The 19481-nt window shown below is 41.6% G+C and overlaps 1 protein-coding gene across 1 annotated transcript in view; it reads left to right on the top strand.

The window, feature by feature from the left end:
- Nucleotides 1-19481, top strand: part of LOC139417919 (neurobeachin-like) — a 278963-nt gene that overhangs the window by 194983 nt on the left and 64499 nt on the right. The window contains exons 39-41 of the mRNA XM_071166910.1: nucleotides 1048-1167; nucleotides 6312-6445; nucleotides 11171-11232. Of these exons, the coding sequence (XP_071023011.1) occupies nucleotides 1048-1167; nucleotides 6312-6445; nucleotides 11171-11232 (316 nt within the window). The remainder of the gene's footprint in view (nucleotides 1-1047; nucleotides 1168-6311; nucleotides 6446-11170; nucleotides 11233-19481) is intronic.

Below are 19481 nucleotides of genomic sequence, written 5' to 3'. Positions count from 1 at the left end.
GTAAGGGTTAGAGGTCAGTAAGGGTTAGAGGTCAGTAAGGGTTAGAGGTCAGTAAGGGTTAGAGGTCAGTAAGGGTTAGAGGTCAGTAAGGGTTAGAGGTCAGTAAGGGTTAGAGGTCAGTAAGGGTTAGAGGTCAGTAAGGGTTAGAGGTCAGTAAGGGTTAGAGGTCAGTAAGGGTTAGAGGTCAGTAAGGGTTAGAGGTCAGTAAGGGTTAGAGGTCAGTAAGGGTTAGAGGTCAGTAAGGGTTAGAGGTCAGTAAGGTTTAGAGGTCAGTAAGGGTTAGAGGTCAGTAAGGGTTAGAGGTCAGTAAGGGTTAGAGGTCAGTAAGGGTTAGAGGTCAGTAAGGGTTAGAGGTCAGTAAGGGTTAGAGGTCAGTAAGGGTTAGAGGTCAGTAAGGGTTAGAGGTCAGTAAGGGGTTAGAGGTTAGTAGGGGTTAGAGGTTAGTAAGGGTTAGAGGTTAGTAAGGGTTAGAGGTTAGTAAGGGTTAGAGGTTAGTAGGGGTTAGAGGTTAGTAGGGGTTAGAGGTTAGTAGGGGTTAGAGGTCAGTAAGGGTTAGAGGTCAGTAAGGGTTAGAGGTCAGTAAGGGTTAGAGGTCAGTAAGGGTTAGAGGTCAGTAAGGGTTAGAGGTCAGTAAGGGTTAGAGGTTAGATAGCACCTTTCGGGACAGCCTGAAGAACCCTTTTATCTAAGAGTAGTAGTTCATCTACCGTTTGCAACCTGTCATTTGCAAAACAATTAAAACCAGTGTTCCTTAATTGGAATCGGGAAGCATTGTCTGTGTGTTTCATCAACTTCTTAGGGCCAAATCCTAATTGTGTTGAAAAGGAGCTGGAACTTTCAAACAACACACATATATATATATATATATATATATGAGCTATATTGACAGTCCATGTTACTCTTACAGAAGTCAAGTCAGGACTCAGTCCTCTGTGTCCCTTAGAAGTCAGTGGTCGTATAATATTGGTGAGTGTGTGTAGCTTTGTTAGTGAGTGTGTGTTGCTTTAATCTGTGTGTGTGTGTGTGTGTGTGGTTTGTGTATTGCAGTGTCTATTGTGAGGTGGAGCAGTGTGTGCTGCGCAGCGGTTTGACTCCTCCTGAGCTCAAGCCCTTTAGCTCTCTGGCAGGCTTCCAGACAGCCCCCCGCGATGCAGGACAGTGTCTTAGGCAAGGACACCCTAACCCTGACCACTACCTACGACCTTTAACCCCCAGACGCTACCTCTATAACCCCTGAAACAGCCTATCAGCCATGATATATATAGGACTATGCATGTTGTGATCCTAGATGGGATTTTAACCTCTAACCCTTACTAACCTCAAACCCTTACTAACCTCTAACCCTAACCCTTACTAATCTCTAACCCCTTCTAACCTCTAACCCCTACTAACCTCTAACCCTTACTAACCTCTAACCCCTACTAACCTCTAACCCTTACTAACCTCTAACCCCTACTAACCTCTAACCCCTACTAACCTCTAACCCTTACTAACCTCTAACCCTTACTAACCTCTAACCCTTACTAACCTCTAACCCTTACTAACCTCTAACCCTTACTAACCTCTAACCCTTACTGACCTCTAACCCTTACTGACCTCTAACCCTTACTGACCTCTAACCCTTACTAACCTCTAACCCTTACTAACCTCTAACCCCTACTAACCTCTAACCCTTACTAAACTCTAACCCTTACTAACCTCTACCCCTTACTAACCTCTAACCCTTACTAACCTCTAACCCTTACTAACCTCTAACCCTAACCCGTACTAACCTCTAACCCTTACTAACCTCTAACCCCTACTAACCTCTAACCCTTACTAATCTCTAACCCCTTCTAACCTCTAACCCCTACTAACCTCTAACCCCTACTAACCTCTAACCCCTACTAACCTCTAACCCTTACTAACCTCTAACCCCTACTAACCTCTAACCCTTACTAACCTCTAACCCTTACTAACCTCTAACCCTTACTAACCTCTAACCCTTACTAACCTCTAACCCCTACTAACCTCTAACCCTTACTAATCTCTAACCCCTTCTAACCTCTAACCCCTACTAACCTCTAACCCCTACTAACCTCTAACCCTTACTAACCTCTAACCCCTACTAACCTCTAACCCTTACTAACCTCTAACCCCTACTAACCTCTAACCCTTACTAACCTCTAACCCTTACTAACCTCTAACCCTTACTAACCTCTAACCCTTACTAACCTCTAACCCTTACTAACCTCTAACCCTTACTGACCTCTAACCCTTACTGACCTCTAACCCTTACTAACCTCTAACCCTTACTATCCTTTAACCCTTACTATCCTCTAACCCTTACTAACCTCTAACCCTTACTAACCTCTAACCCTAACCCTTACTAACCTCTGACCCTTACTAACCTCTAACCTTAACTCTTACTAACCCTAACCCTTACTAACCCTAACCCTTACGAACCTCTAACTCTAACCCCTACTAACCTCTAACCCTTACCAACCTCTAACCCTTACTAACCTCTAACCCTTACTAACCTCTAACCCTAACCCTTACTAAACTCTAACCCTTACTAACCTCTAACCCTTACTAACCTCTAACCCTTACTACATTTTCAAATTTTGTCCTATCTAGCATGACCATTTAGTGACTGCCGACTGTACACAAACCCTGAACACTGTACACGAACCCTGGCCACTAACCTCTAACCCTGAACACGAACCCTGAACCCTGTACACAAACCCTGAACATTAACTCTGAACCCTGTACACGAACCATGTACACGAACCCTGAACACGAACCCTGAACCCTGAACATTAACCCTGAACCCTGTACATGAACCCTGAACCCTGTACACAAACCTTGAACACTGAACATGAACCCTGAACCCTGTATACGATCCCTGAACACTTACCCTGAACACTAACCCTGAACTCTGTACATGAACCCTGTACACTAACCCTGAACACTAACCCTGAACACGAACCCTGAACACTAACCCTGAACCCTAAACAATATACATGAACCCTGAACCCTGTACATGAACCCTGTTCACGAGCCTTGAACACTAACCCTGTACACTAACACTGAACCGTAAACCCTGAACCCTAAACCCTAACACTGAACCCTGAAGTACTAGGCTTAAACTTCACCTCCCTGTCTCTATTTCTCTATATCTCTATCTACAGAAGTTTGGACACATCTACTCATTCAAGGGTTTTTCTTTATTTGTACTATTTTCTACATTTTGAACAATAGTAAAGACCAGCCACATGAGGAATGCTTTTCCAACAGTCTGGAAGGAGTTCCCACATATGCTGAGTATTTGTTGGCTGCTTTTCTTTCACTTTGTGGTCCAACTCATCCCAAACCATCTCAATTGGTTTGAGGTCGGGTGATTGTAGAGAACAGCTCATCTGATGCATCACTCTCCTTCTTGGTCAAATAGCCCGTAAACATCCTGGAGGTGTGTTGGGTCATTGTCCTGTTGAAAAACAAATTATTGTTCCACTAAGCGCAAACCAGATGGGATGGCATATCGCTGCAGAATGCTGTGGTAGCCATGCTAGTTAAGTGTGCCTTGAATTCTAAATAAATCACAGACAGTCACTAGCAAAGCACCATCACACCTCCTCCTCCATGCTTCACGGTGGGAACCACACATGCTGATATCATCCGTTCACCTACTCTCCATCTCACAGACACGGCGGTTAGAACCAAAGGTCTCTAATTTGGACTCATCAGACTAAAGAACAGATTTCCACGGTTCTAATGTCCAGTGCTCGTGTTTCTTGGCCCAAACAAGTCTCTTCTTCTTATTGGTGTCCTTTAGTAGTGGTTTCTTTGCAGCAATTCAACCATGAAGGCCTGATTCACGCAGTCTCCTCTGAACAGTTGATGTTGAGGTGTGTCTGTTACTTGAAATCTATGAAGCATTTATTTGGGCTGCATTTTCTGAGCCTGGTAACTCTAATGAACTTATCCTCTGCAGCAGAGGTAACTCTGGGTTTTCCTTTCCTGTGGCGGTCCTCATGAGAGACTGTTTCATCATAGCGCTTGATGGTTTTTTGCGACTGCACTTGAAGAAACGTTCAAAATTCATAAAGTCTTAAAGTAATGATGGACTGTCATTTCTCTTTGCTTATTTGAGCTGTTCTTACCATAATATGGACTTGGTATTTTACCAAATAGGACTATCTTCTGTATACCACCCTTACGTTGTCACAACACAACTGATTGGCTCAAACGCATTAAGAAGGAAATAAATTCCACAAATTCATTTTTAACAAGGCACACCTGTTAATTGAAATGCATTCCAGGTGACTGACTACCTCATGAAGCTGGTTGAGAGAATGCCAAGATTGTGCAAAGCTGTCATCAAGGCAAATGGTGGCTACTTTGAAGAATCTAAAATATATATATATTTTGATTTGCATAACACTTTTTGGGTTACCACATGATTCCATGTGTGAATATTTAATAGTTTTTATGTCTTCACTATTATTCTACAATGAAAATAGTTTTAAAAAATCAAGAAAAACCCTTGAATGAGTAGGTGTTCTAGAACCCTGGAATGAGTAGGTGTTCTAGAACCCTGGAATGAGTAGGTGTTCTAGAACCCTGGAATGAGTAGGTGTTCTAGAACCCTGGAATGAGTAGGTGTTCTAGAACCCTTGAATGAGTAGGTGTGTCCAAACTTTGACCGGTACTGTATACAGGCTTTTATATGCTAGGCTAACTTGCTGCTTCTTATTGCTCTTGCCTAGCGTATTTTCTATAGTAACTAATTTACACACACACACACAAATGTCTGCTTGCCTTAGTGCTAGCCTTTCAATCCCATATCGACCCCCAGCACACTAAAACAACCTATAGGTTTGCATTCCATCTTTTTTGGGCAAAGCGAGCATCAAACAGCCTAATTTGTACTAACCCTGTCATAACCCTGTCATAACCTTGTCATAACCCTGTCATAACCCCTGTCATAACCCCTGTCATAACCCTGTCATAACCCTGTCATAACCCCTGTCATAACCCTGTCATAACCCCTGTCATAACCCCTGTCATTACCCCTGTCATTACCCCTGTCATTACCCCTGTCATTACCCCGTCATACCCCTGTCATAACCCCTGTCATAACCCCTGTCATAACCCCTGTTATAACCCTGTCATAACCCCTGTCATAACCCCTGTCATTACACTGTCATAACCCCTGTCATAACCCCTGTCATAAGGCCTGTCGTAACCCTGTCGTAACCCTGTCGTAACCCTGTCATAAGGCCTGTCGTAACCCCTGTCATAAGGCCTGTCATAACGTCCAGACTGAGTCTCTTCTACTGGTCAACTGATTGTCTGTCTCCTCTACCTATATCCTTCCTCGCCATCCCTCCCCTCTACTCTCCATCCCTCTCCCTCTCTCCTCTCCATCTCTCCTCCCCCTTTCCTCTCCTCTCCCTCCCTTCTCTCTCCCCTCTCTCCTCTCCCTCCCTCCCTCCTCTCCCTCTCCCCTCTCTCCTCTCCCTCCCTCCCTCCTCTCTCCCCTCTCTCCTCTCCCTCCCTCATCTCTCTCCTCTCCCCTCTCTCCTCTCCCTCCCTCCCTCCTCTCTCCCCTCTCTCCTCTCCCTCATCTCCCTCCCTCCTCTCTCCCCTCTCTCCTCTCCCTCCCTCCCTCCTCTCTCCTCCCCCCTCTCCTCTCCCTCCTCTCTCCTCTCCCCCTTCTCCTCTCTCATCTCCCCTCTCCTCTCCCTCTCTCCTCTCTCCCCTCTCTCCTCTCCCTCTCCCCTCTCCCCTCTCTCCTCCCCCCCATCTCCTCTCTCCTCCCCCCCATATCCTCTCTCCTCTCCTCTCCCCTCCCCCCTCTCCTCTCCTCTCTCCTCCCCCCCTCTCTTCTCTCCTCTCCCCTCTCTCCTCTCTCTCCTCTCCCTCCTCTCTCCCCTCTCTCCTCTCCCTCCCTCCTCTCTCTCCTCTCCCTCCCTCCCTCTCCTCTCCTCTCCTCTCCTCTCCCTCCCTCCCTCCCCCCTATCCCCCCTCTCTCCTCTCCCTCCCTCCCTCCCCTCTCTCCTCTCCCTCCCTCCCTCCTCTCTCCTCTCTCCCTCCCTCCTCTCTACTCTCCTCCCACTCTCCTCTCCTCTCTCCCCTCTCCCTCCCTCCTCTCTCCTCTCCCCCCCTCCTCTCTCCTCTCCCTCCTCACTCCTCTCTCCTCTCCCTCCCCATCTCCTCCCACTCTCCTCTCTCCCTCTCCTCTCTCCTCTCTCCTCCCTCTCTCCTCTCCCTCCTTCCTCTCCTCCCCTCCCCCCTCTCCTCGCTCCCCCCCCTTTCCCCCTCTACAGTATCACCACTAAGTTGGAGCGTGCCCTGGAGAAGGTGGCTCCCCTCCTGAGGGAGATCTTTGTGGACTTTGCTCCGTTCCTCTCTAGGACCCTGTTGGGTAGCCACGGCCAGGAGCTGCTCATTGAAGGTACAGGTGCTGTACACGTCTTTATCTTCTAACCCGATGTCTCTATGTGAGTCCCCCATCCACTGTCCAGTCCTCACCGTGCTGCTGTCACCACTCACCCTGCGCTGTGGCTGGGAGTGTGTGTTTTGCGTGTGTGTTGCGTGTGTGTGTGTGTGTGTGTGTGTGTGTGTGAGAGAGAGAGAGAGATTAAGAGTGTGTGTGTGTGTGTGTGAGAGAGAGAGAGAGATTAAGAGTATGTGTGTGTGTGTGTGTGTGTGTGTGTGAGAGACACAGAGAGATTGAGTGTGTGTGTGTGTGTTTCTCTTGGCTGGCTACCTTACCCATCAGGCATGATCCATGATAATACTCTGGAAAAACCAGACAGTATGAAGTGCTTCCTACTGCAGTCCTATAATATTAATGATGTAGTACATTCTCCTGTACACCCCGGTATTACAGTCTAGTTGTATTGATATACCCTGGTATTACAGTCTAGTTGTATTGATACACCCTGGTATTACAGTGGATACAGTCTAGTTGTATTGATACACCCTGGTATTACAGTCTAGTTGTATTGATACACCCTGGTATTACAGTGGATACAGTCTAGTTGTATTTAATACACCCTGGTATTACAGTCTAGTTGTATTGAATACACCCTGGTATTACAGTCTAGTTGTATTTAATACACCCTGGTATTACAGTCTAGTTGTATTTAATACAGCCTGGTATTACAGTGGATACAGTCTAGTTGTATTTAATACACCCTGGTATTACAGTCTAGTTGTGTTTAATACACCCTGGTATTACAGTCTAGTTGTGTTTAATACACCCTGGTATTACAGTCTAGTTGTATTTAATACACCCTGGTATTACAGTGGATACAGTCTAGTTGTATTTAATACACCCTGGTATTACAGTCTAGTTGTGTTTAATACACCCTGGTATTACAGTCTAGTTGTGTTTAATACACCCTGGTATTACAGTCTAGTTGTATTTAATATACCCTGGTATTACAGTCTAGTTGTATTGATACACCCTGGTATTACAGTCTAGTTGTATTTAATACACCCTGGTATTACAGTCTAGTTGTATTTAATACACCCTGGTATTACAGTCTAGTTGTATTGATACACCCTGGTATTACAGTCTAGTTGTATTTAATACACCCTGGTATTACAGTCTAGTTGTATTTAATACACCCTGGTATTACAGTCTAGTTGTATTTAATACACCCTGGTATTACAGTCTAGTTGTATTTAATACACCCTGGTATTACAGTCTAGTTGTATTGAATACACCCTTGTATTACAGTCTAGTTGTATTTAATACACCCTGTTATTACAGTCTAGTTGTATTTAATACACCCTGGTATTACAGTCTAGTTGTATTTAATACACCCTGGTATTACAGTCTAGTTGTATTTAATACACCCTGGTATTACAGTGGATACAGTCTAGTTGTATTTAATACACCCTGTTATTACAGTCTAGTTGTATTTAATACACCCTGGTATTACAGTCTAGTTGTATTGATACACCCTGGTATTACAGTCTAGTTGTATTTAATACACCCTGGTATTACAGTCTAGTTGTATTTAATACACCCTGGTATTACAGTCTAGTTGTACTTAATACACCCTGGTATTACAGTCTAGTTGTATTTAATACACCCTGGTATTACAGTCTAGTTGTATTTAATACACCCTGGTATTACAGTCTAGTTGTATTTAATACACCCTGGTATTACAGTCTAGTTGTATTTAATACACCCTGGTATTACAGTCTAGTTGTATTTAATACACCCTGGTATTACAGTCTAGTTGTATTTAATACACCCTGGTATTACAGTCGAGTTGTATTTAATACACCCTGGTATTACAGTCTAGTTGTATTTAATACACCCTGGTATTACAGTCTAGTTGTATTTAATACACCCTGGTATTACAGTGGATACAGTCTAGTTGTATTTAATACACCCTGGTATTACAGTGGATACAGTCTAGTTGTATTTAATACACCCTGGTATTACAGTGGATACAGTCTAGTTGTATTTAATACACCCTGGTATTACAGTCTAGTTGTATTGATACACCCTGGTATTACAGTCTAGTTGTATTTAATACACCCTGGTATTACAGTCTTGTTGTATTTAATACACCCTGGTATTACAGTGGATACAGTCTAGTTGTATTTAATACACCCTGGTATTACAGTCTAGTTGTATTTAATACACCTTGGTATTACAGTCTAGTTGTATTTAATACACCCTGGTATTACAGTCTAGTTGTATTTAATACACCCTGGTATTACAGTCTAGTTGTATTTATTACACCCTGGTATTACAGTCTAGTTGTATTTAATACACCCTGGTATTACAGTCTAGTTGTATTTAATACACCCTGGTATTACAGTCTAGTTGTGTTTAATACACCCTGGTATTACAGTGGATACAGTCTAGTTGTATTTAATACACCCTGGTATTACAGTGGATACAGTCTAGTTGTATTTAGTACACCCTGGTATTACAGTCTAGTTGTATTAATACACCCTAGTATTACAGTCTAGTTGTATTTAATACACCCTGGTATTACAGTCTAGTTGTATTTAATACACCCTGGTATTACAGTCTAGTTGTATTTAATACACCCTGGTATTACAGTGGATACAGTCTAGTTGTATTTAATACACCCTGGTATTACATTCTAGTTGTATTTAATACACCCTGGTATTACAGTCTAGTTGTATTTAATACACCCTGGTATTACAGTCTAGTTGTATTTAATACACCCTGGTATTACAGTCTAGTTGTATTTAATACACCCTGGTATTACAGTCTAGTTGTATTTAATACACCCTGGTATTACAGTCTAGTTGTATTTAATACACCCTGGTATTACAGTCTAGTTGTAATTAATACACCCTGGTATTACAGTCTAGTTGTATTGAATACACCCTGGTATTACAGTCTAGTTGTATTTAATACACCCTGGTATTACAGTCTAGTTGTATTTAATACACCCTGGTATTACAGTCTAGTTGTGTTTAATACACCCTGGTATTACAGTCTAGTTGTATTTAATACACCCTGGTATTACAGTCTAGTTGTATTTAATACACCCTGGTATTACAGTCTAGTTGTATTTAATACACCCTGGTATTACAGTCTAGTTATATTTAATACACCCTGGTATTACAGTGGATACAGTCTAGTTGTATTTAATACACCCTGGTATTACAGTCTAGTTGTATTGATACACCCTGGTATTACAGTGGATACAGTCTAGTTGTATTTATTACACCCTGGTATTACAGTCTAGTTGTATTTAATACACCCTGGTATTACAGTCTAGTTGTATTGAATACACCCTGGTATTACAGTCTAGTTGTATTTAATACACCCTGGTATTACAGTCTAGTTGTATTTAATACACCCTGGTATTACAGTCTAGTTGTATTTAATACACCCTGGTATTACAGTCTAGTTATATTTAATACACCCTGGTATTACAGTGGATACAGTCTAGTTGTATTTAATACACCCTGGTATTATAGTCTAGTTGTATTGATACACCCTGGTATTACAGTGGATACAGTCTAGTTGTATTTATTACACCCTGGTATTACAGTCTAGTTGTATTTAATACACCCTGGTATTACAGTCTAGTTGTATTGATACACCCTGGTATTACAATCTAGTTGTATTTATTACACCCTGGTATTACAGTCTAGTTGTATTTAATACACCCTGGTATTACAGTCTAGTTGTATTGATATAGTACCTTGTACCAAAGAGTGTGTCCACTTCCCACCTGCTTGCTGCTGTCTGTCTGTGTGTCTGTCTGTCTGTCCTGTTTGCCTGTCTGTCTCAACCACTGTCTCTCTGTCAATCCTGCCTCGCTGTCTTTAAACCTCTCTTCTCTTCGTTCTTGTGATCTATCTCTCTATTTATTTATTTCTCTCTTTTTCTGCCTCTGCCTCGCTATACCTCTCTCTCTGTCGCCTCCCTCTCTGTCTGTCCCCTCTCTCTCTCCTCTTTATTTATTTTTCTCTCTCTCTCTCCTCTATCTTACTCTCTCTCTCCCCCTCCCTTCTCTCTCTCTCCCCTCCCTTCTCTCTCTCACTCCCCTCCTTTCTCTCTCTCTCCCCTCCCCTCCCTTCTCTCTCTCTCCCCCTCCCTTCTCTCTCTCTCCCCCTCCCTTCTCTCTCTCTCCCCTCCCTTCTCTCTCCCCTCCCTTCTCTCTCTCACTCCCCTCCTTTCTCTCTCTCTCCCCTCCCCTCCCTTCTCTCTCTCTCTCCCCTCCCTTCTCTCTCTCTCTCCCCTCCCTTCTCTCTCTCTCTCCCCTCCCTTCTCTCTCTCTCTCCCCTCCCTTCTCTCTCTCTCTCTCCCCTCCCTTCTCTCTCTCTCTCTCCCCTCCCTTTTCTCTCTCTCTCTCCCCTCCCTTTTCTCTCTCCATATCCTTGTAACACTTGTCCTTTCTGTGGAATGCATCTGTTATCTGACACCAAAGTAATGATGTTAGATCTTAGCTGGGTGGGAAACCTGTAAGAGAGATGTTGGTGAGCTGTGTGTGTCTCTCTGTAGGTCTCCTACCCTTCCTGTGTCTCTCTGTAGGTCTTCTACCCTTCATGTGTCTCTCTGTAGGTCTCCTACCCTTCCTGTGTCTCTCTGTAGGTCTCCTACCCTTCCCGTGTCTCTCTGTAGGTCTGTCTCTCTCTGTAGGTCTCCTGATCTTCCTGTGTCTCTCTGCAGGTCTGGTGTGTATGAAGTCCAGTACTTCAGTAGTAGAGCTGGTGATGCTGCTCTGCTCTCAGGTATGTACTCCTCCACTCCTCTATCTGTCTCTGTCTCTCTTTGTCTCTGTCTCTGTATCTCTCTCTCTCTCTGTCTCGTTCTGTCTCTCTCCCTCTCTGTCACTCCCTGTATCTGTCTCTCTCTCTCTCTCTGCATCTGTCTCTCTCTCTCTGTCTCTCTCTGTGTCTGTCTCTCTCTCTGTGTCTGTCTCTCTCTCTGTATCTGTCTCTCTGTCTCTTTCTGTATCTGTCTCTCTCTCTCTTTCTCTCTCTCTGTATCTGTCTCTCTCTCTCTGTCTCTCTCTCTCTGTCTGTCTCTCTCTGTATCTGTCTCTCTGTCTCTGTCTCTTCCTCTCGCTCTCTGTCTCAATCTCTCTGTCTCTTCCTCTCTCTCTCTGTCTCTCTCTGTATCTGTCTCTCTGTCTCTGTCTCTTCCTCTCTCGCTCTCTCTGTCTCTCTCTCTGTCTTTCTCTCTCCCTGTTTCGCTCTTCCTCTGTTTCTGTCTCTCTCTGTCTCTCTCTCTCTCTGTCTAGTTTCTGAAAAAGATACCACAAGTCCTCAACTGGCAGCTTCATTAAATAGTACCCGCAAAACACCCTGTCTCAACGTCAACAGTGAAGAGACGACTCCGGGATTCTGGCCTTCCAGGCAGAGTTGCAAAGAAAAAGCCATATATCAGACTGGCCAATAAAAATAAAAGATTAAGATGGGCAAAATCTTCTACATACTATATACATTTTATGAACACAATCTATTTTACAATAGTTCTATTTTGTTAGTTTTTTACTGATATCCTTCATCAACCTCTCCCATCTATTACTGATGTCCTTCCTCTACCCTCAACCATCTATTACTGATGTCCTTCCTCTACTCTCAACCATCTATTACTGATGTCCTTCCTCTATCCTCAACCTCTCCCATCTATTACTGATGTCCTTCATCTACCCTCAACCTCTATTACTGATGTGCTTCCTCTACCCTCAACCATCTATTACTGATGTCCTTCCTATACCCTCAACCATCTATTACTGATGTCCTTCCTCTACCCTCAACCATCTCTTACTGATGTCCTTCCTCTATCCTCAACCTCTCCCATCTGTTACTGACGTCCTTCCTCTACCCTCTTCCATCTATAACTGATGTCCTTCCTCTACCCTCAACCATCTATTACTGATGTCCTTCCTCTACCCTCAACCATCTATTACTGATGTCCTTCCTCTACGCTCAACCATCTATTACTGATGTCCTTCCTCTACCCTCTCCCATCTATTACTGATGTCCATCCTCTACCCTCAACCTCTCCCATTTATTACTGATGTCCTTCCTCTACCCTCAACCTCTCCCATCTATTACTGATGTCCTTCCTCTACCCTCAACCATCTATTACTGATGTCCTTCCTCTACCCTCAACCATCTATTACTGATGTCCTTCCTCTACTCTCAACCTCCCACTTATTACTGATGTCCTTCCTCTACCCTAAACCTCTTCCATCTATTACTGATGTCCTTCCTCTACCCTCAACCATCTATTACTGATGTCCTTCCTCTACTCTCAACCTCTCCCATCTATTACTGATGTCCTTCCTCTACCCTCAACCATCTATTACTGATGTCCTTCCTCTATCCTCAACCTCTCCCATCTGTTACTGATGTCCTTCCTCTACCCTCTTCCATCTATTACTGATGTCCTTCCTCTACCCTCAACCATCTATTACTGATGTCCTTCCTCTACCCTCAACCATCTATTACTGATGTCCTTCCTCTACCCTCAACCATCTATTACTGATGTCCTTCCTCTACCCTCAACCATCTATTACTGATGTCCTTCCTCTACCCTCAACCATCTATTACTGATGTCCTTCCTCTACCCTCAACCATCTCTTACTGATGTCCTTCCTCTATCCTCAACCTCTCCCATCTGTTACTGACGTCCTTCCTCTAACCTCTCCCATCTATTACTGATGTCCTTCCTCTACCCTCTCCCATCTATTACTGGTGTCCTTCCTCTACCCTCAACCTCTCCCATATATTACTGATGTCCTTCCTCTACCCTCAACCTCTCCCATCTATTACTGATGTCCTTCCTCTACCCTCTCCCATCTATTACTGATGTACTTCCGGTTTGTCCTTCCGGTTTGATTTCTATTTGCCATATCTTTCAAACTTTCACAACATTTCTGAACCCCTCTATTCTCATAGTTTCTACAGATTATAAATTGAAAATAAACATTTTTGCTAATAGTATTATTATATTATTGATCGATTGACTATGACTTTTCAAATCATCCAGTTGGACAGGTTTCTCAATTTCTTTCTTAGGTTTTTGTATTCTTCATCAAACCATTTGTCATTGTTGTTTATTTTCTGAGATTGACTGCTTGAAATGGCTAGTTTTTATAGGGAAGCTGAGAGCTCCAATATACTGTTTCGTTTTTATAGGGAAGCTGAGAGCTCCAATATACTGTTTAGTTTTTATAGGGAAGCTGAGATATACTGTTTAGTTTTTATAGGGAAGCTGAGATATACTGTTATAGTTTTTATAGGGAAGCTGAGAGCTCCAATATACTGTTTAGTTTTTATAGGGAAGCTGAGAGCTCCAATATACTGTTTAGTTTTTATAGGGAAGCTGAGATATACTGTTTAGTTTTTATAGGGAAGCTGAGAGCTCCAATATACTGTTTAGTTTTTATAGGGAAGCTGAAAGCTCCAATATACTGTTTAGTTTTTATAGGGAAGCTGAGATATATTGTTTAGTTTTTATAGGGAAGCTGAGAGCTCCAATATACTGTTTAGTTTTTATAGGGAAGCTGAGAGCTCCAATATACTGTTTCGTTTTTATAGGGAAGCTGAGAGCTCCAATATACTGTTTAGTTTTTATAGGGAAGCTGAGAGCTCCAATATACTGTTTAGTCTTTCTGCTGCCAAGTTTACACCTTCACTATTACAGTGGAACGTTTTACCCAGGAATTGTTCTAAAAGGAATTACATTTGTTGTTGCCTAATAGTTGTTTGGTAGATTTCCACACTACTTTCCTTCCATCTATAGCATTTCTTAATATTACTCAGTTCCTTTGGCTCCGATGCCTCATGATTAAGTATTGCTCTGTTCAAGTGGACTGTGATTTTGCTGTGGTCTGATAGGGGTGTCAGTGGGCTGACCATGAACACTCTGAGAGACTCTGGGTTGAGGTCAGTGATAAAGTAGTCTACAGTACTACTGCCAAGAGATGAGCTATAGGTGTATCTGCCATATGAGTCCCCTCGAAGCCTACCATTGACTATGTACATACCCAGCATGCAACAGAGCTGCAGGAGTTGTGACCCGGTTTTGTTGGTTATGTTATCGTAGTTGTCTCTCCTCTCTCTCTTTCCTTCCCTCTCTCTCTCTCTCTCTGAACTATAATGCATTATGTATGTATTCATTAAAGTGTGCTTATAATGCATTATGAAGAGGATATTCATAGGAAGTGTTATAATGCATTATGAAGAGGATATTCATAGGAAGTATTACCAACTTCTCTTCTTCGACACCAAGTTTACAGAAACAATGATAGCACATACTGTCATTATGAACCTTCTAGAGTAACATAGACTGGTATAATGAACCTTCTAGAGTAACATAGACAGGTACAATGAACCTTCTAGAGTAACATAGACAGGTACAATGAACCTTCTAGAGTAACATAGACTGGTATAATGAACCTTCTAGAGTAACATAGACAGGTACAATGAACCTTCTAGAGTAACATAGACAGGTATTATGAACCTTCTAGAGTAACATAGGCAGGTACAATTAACCTTATATAGTAACATAGACAGGTATAATGAACCTTCTAGAGTAACATAGATAGGTACAATGAACCTTCTAGAGTAACATAGACAGGTACAATGAACCTTCTAGAGTAACATAGACAGGTACAATGAACCTTCTAGCATAATATAGAATTTGTGGACCCGCCATTTGGGAAGCGTGCGCAGCTCAACTCATGACATTCATTGTCCACCTCATGTTGCACTTTAAATGAGTGTTTTAAGTCTCAGAGCTTACCGTCAGTCAGTCCCCCGTAGATGCAGCACTAAGCAACCAATGATGAGGGCTGTTTGTTGATCGACAGTTCTGAAGTGCTATCAGACGGGTGTTTGGTTACAGACCCGCCCTTTATGACAGCGTGAACTGTTGTGTCTGCTGTGGTGTCAATGAGGATGAATCGGCAATTTTCCAAATGTGATTCTCGTGCGCTTCGCCACCGTTTGTCTCTTCCAAACAGGCACAATGATTCATGAAATGCATAAACATGCTTCTACTATATTATCCAACCATGTCCTCTCTCTCTACTGTCTTTACTATATTATCCAACCATGTCCTCTCTACTGTCTTTTATTATATTATCCAACCATGTCCTCTCTCTCTACTGTCTTTTACTCTATTATCCAACCATGTCCTCTCTCTCTACTGTCTTTTACTATATTATCCAACCATGTCCTCTCTCTCTACAGTCTTTTACTATATTATCCAACCATGTCCTCTCTCTCTACTGTCTTTTACTATATTTTCCAACCATGTCCTCTCTCTCTACTGTCTTTTACTGTATTATCCAACCATGTCCTCTCTCTCTACTGTCTTTTACTCTATTATCCAACCATGTCCTCTCTCTCTACTGTCTTTTACTCTATTATCCAACCATGTCCTCTCTCTCTACTGTCTTTTACTCTATTATCCAACCATGTCCTCTCTCTCTACTGTCTTTTACTATATTATCCAACCATGTCCTCTCTCTCTACTGTCTTTTACTATATTATCCAACCATGTCCTCTCTCTCTACTGTCTTTTACTATATTATCCAACCATGTCCTCTCTCTACTGTCTTTTACTATATTATCCAACCATGTCCTCTCTCTCTACTGTCTTTTACTATATTATCCAACCATGTCCTCTCTCTCTACTGTCTTTTACTATATTATCCAACCATGTCCTCTCTCTCTACTGTCTTTTACTCTATTATCCAACCATGTCCTCTCTCTCTCTACTGTCTTTTACTATATTATCCAACCATGTCCTCTCTCTCTACTGTCTTTTACTATATTATCCAACCATGTCCTCTCTCTGTACTGTCTTTTACTATATTATCCAACCATGTCCTCTCTCTCTCTACTGTCTTTTACTATATTATCCAACCATGTCCTCTCTCTCTACTGTCTTTTACTATATTATCCAACCATGTCCTCTCTCTCTCTACTGTCTTTTACTCTATTATCCAACCATGTCCTCTCTCTCTCTACTGTCTTTTACTATATTATCCAACCATGTCCTCTCTCTCTACTGTCTTTTACTATATTATCCAACCATGTCCTCTCTCTCTCTACTGTCTTTTACTATATTATCCAACCATGTCCTCTCTCTCTACTGTCTTTTACTATATTATCCAACCATGTCCTCTCTCTCTACTGTCTTTTATTATATATTATCCAACCATGTCCTCTCTCTCTCTACTGTCTTTTACTATATTATCCAACCATGTCCTCTCTCTCTCTACTGTCTTTTACTATATTATCCAACCATGTCCTCTCTCTCTACTGTCTTTTATTATATATTATCCAACCATGTCCTCTCTCTCTCTACTGTCTTTTACTATATTATCCAACCATGTCCTCTCTCTCTACTGTATTTTACTATATTATCCAACCATGTCCTCTCTCTCTCTACTGTCTTTACTATATTATCCAACCATGTCCTCTCTCTCTACTGTCTTTTACTATATTATCCAACCATGTCCTCTCTCTCTCTACTGTCTTTTACTATATTATCCAACCATGTCCTCTCTCTCTACTGTCTTTTACTATATTATCCAACCATGTCCTCTCTCTCTACTGTCTTTTACTATATTATCCAACCATGTCCTCTCTCTCTACTGTCTTTTATTATATATTATCCAACCATGTCCTCTCTCTCTCTACTGTCTTTTACTATATTATCCAACCATGTCCTCTCTCTCTACTGTCTTTTACTATATTATCCAACCATGTCCTCTCTCTCTACTGTCTTTTACTATATTATCCAACCATGTCCTCTCTCTCTACTGTCTTTTACTATATTATCCAACCATGTCCTCTCTCTCTACTGTCTTTTACTATATTATCCAACCATGTCCTCTCTCTCTACTGTCTTTTATTATATTATCCAACCATGTCCTCTCTCTCTACTGTCTTTTACTATATTATCCAACCATGTCCTCTCTCTCTACTGTCTTTTACTATATTATCCAACCATGTCCTCTGTACTGTCTTTTACTATATTATCCAACCATGTCCTCTCTCTCTACTGTCTTTTACTATATTATCCAACCATGTCCTCTCTCTCTACTGTCTTTATTATATTATCCAACCATGTCCTCTCTCTACTGTCTTTTACTATATTATCCAACCATGTCCTCTCTACTGTCTTTTATTATATTATCCAACCATGTCCTCTCTCTCTACTGTCTTTATTATATTATCCAACCATGTCCTCTCTCTACTGTCTTTTACTATATTATCCAACCATGTCCTCTCTCTACTGTCTTTTACTATATTATCCAACCATGTCCTCTCTCTCTACTGTCTTTTACTATATTATCCAACCATGTCCTCTCTCTCTACTGTCTTTATTATATTATCCAACCATGTCCTCTCTCTACTGTCTTTTACTATATTATCCAACCATGTTCTCTCTACTGTCTTTTATTATATTATCCAACCATGTCCTCTCTCTCTACTGTCTTTATTATATTATCCAACCATGTCCTCTCTCTCTACTGTCTTTATTATATTATCCAACCATGTCCTCTCTCTACTGTCTTTTACTATATTATCCAACCATGTCCTCTCTCTGTTGTCTTTTACTATATTATCCAACCATGTCCTCTCTCTGTTGTCTTTTACTTTATTATCCAACCATGTCCTCTCTCTCTACTGTCTTTACTATATTATCCAACCATGTCCTCTCTCTCTACTGTCTTTTACTATATTATCCAACCATGTCCTCTCTACTGTCTTTTACTATATTATCCAGCCATGTCCTCTCTCTCTACTGTCTTTTACTATATTATCCAACCATGTCCTCTCTCTCTACTGTCTTTACTATATTATCCAGCCATGTCCTCTCTACTGTCTTTTACTATATTATCCAACCATGTCCTCTCTCTCTACTGTCTTTTACTATATTATCCAACCATGTCCTCTCTCTCTACTGTCTTTACTATATTATCCAGCCATGTCCTCTCTACTGTCTTTTACTATATTATCCAACCATGTCCTCTCTCTCTACTGTCTTTTACTATATTATCCAACCATGTCCTCTCTCTACTGTCTTTACTATATTATCCAGCCATGTCCTCTCTACTGTCTTTTACTATATTATCCAACCATGTCCTCTCTCTCTACTGTCTTTTACTATATTATCCAACCATGTCCTCTCTCTCTACTGTCTTTACTATATTATCCAGCCATGTCCTCTCTACTGTCTTTTACTATATTATCCAACCATGTCCTCTCTCTCTACTGTCTTTTACTATATTATCCAACCATGTCCTCTCTCTCTACTGTCTTTTACTATATTATCCAGCCATGTCCTCTCTCTCTCTACTGTCTTTTACTATATTATCCAACCATGTCCTCTCTCTCTCTACTGTCTTTTACTATATTATCCAACCATGTCCTCTCTACTGTCTTTTACTATATTATCCAACCATGTCCTCTCTCTCTACAGTATTTTACTATATTATCCAACCATGTCCTCTCTACTGTCTTTTACTATATTATCCAACCATGTCCTCTCTCTCTACTGTCTTTTACTATATTATCCAGCCATGTCCTCTCTCTCTACTGTCTTTACTATATTATCCAACCATGTCCTCTCTACTGTCTTTTACTATATTATCCAGCCATGTCCTCTCTCTCTACTGTCTTTACTATATTATCCAACCATGTCCTCTCTCTCTACTGTCTTTTACTATATTATCCAACCATGTCCTCTCTCTCTCTACTGTCTTTTACTATATTATCCAACCATGTCCTCTCTCTCTCTACTGTCTTTTATTATATTATCCAACCATGTCCTCTCTCTCTACTGTCTTTACTATATTATCCAACCATGTCCTCTCTCTCTACTGTCTTTTATCATATTATCCAACCATGTCCTCTCTCTACTGTCTTTTACTATATTATCCAACCATGTCCTCTCTACTGTCTTTTACTATATTATCCAACCATGTCCTCTCTCTCTACTGTCTTTT

This window comes from Oncorhynchus clarkii, chromosome 10 (assembly GCF_045791955.1).
Source record: "Oncorhynchus clarkii lewisi isolate Uvic-CL-2024 chromosome 10, UVic_Ocla_1.0, whole genome shotgun sequence".
NCBI classification, from domain to species: Eukaryota; Metazoa; Chordata; class Actinopteri; order Salmoniformes; family Salmonidae; genus Oncorhynchus; species Oncorhynchus clarkii.
This window is presented reverse-complemented; position numbering and strand designations above follow the sequence as displayed.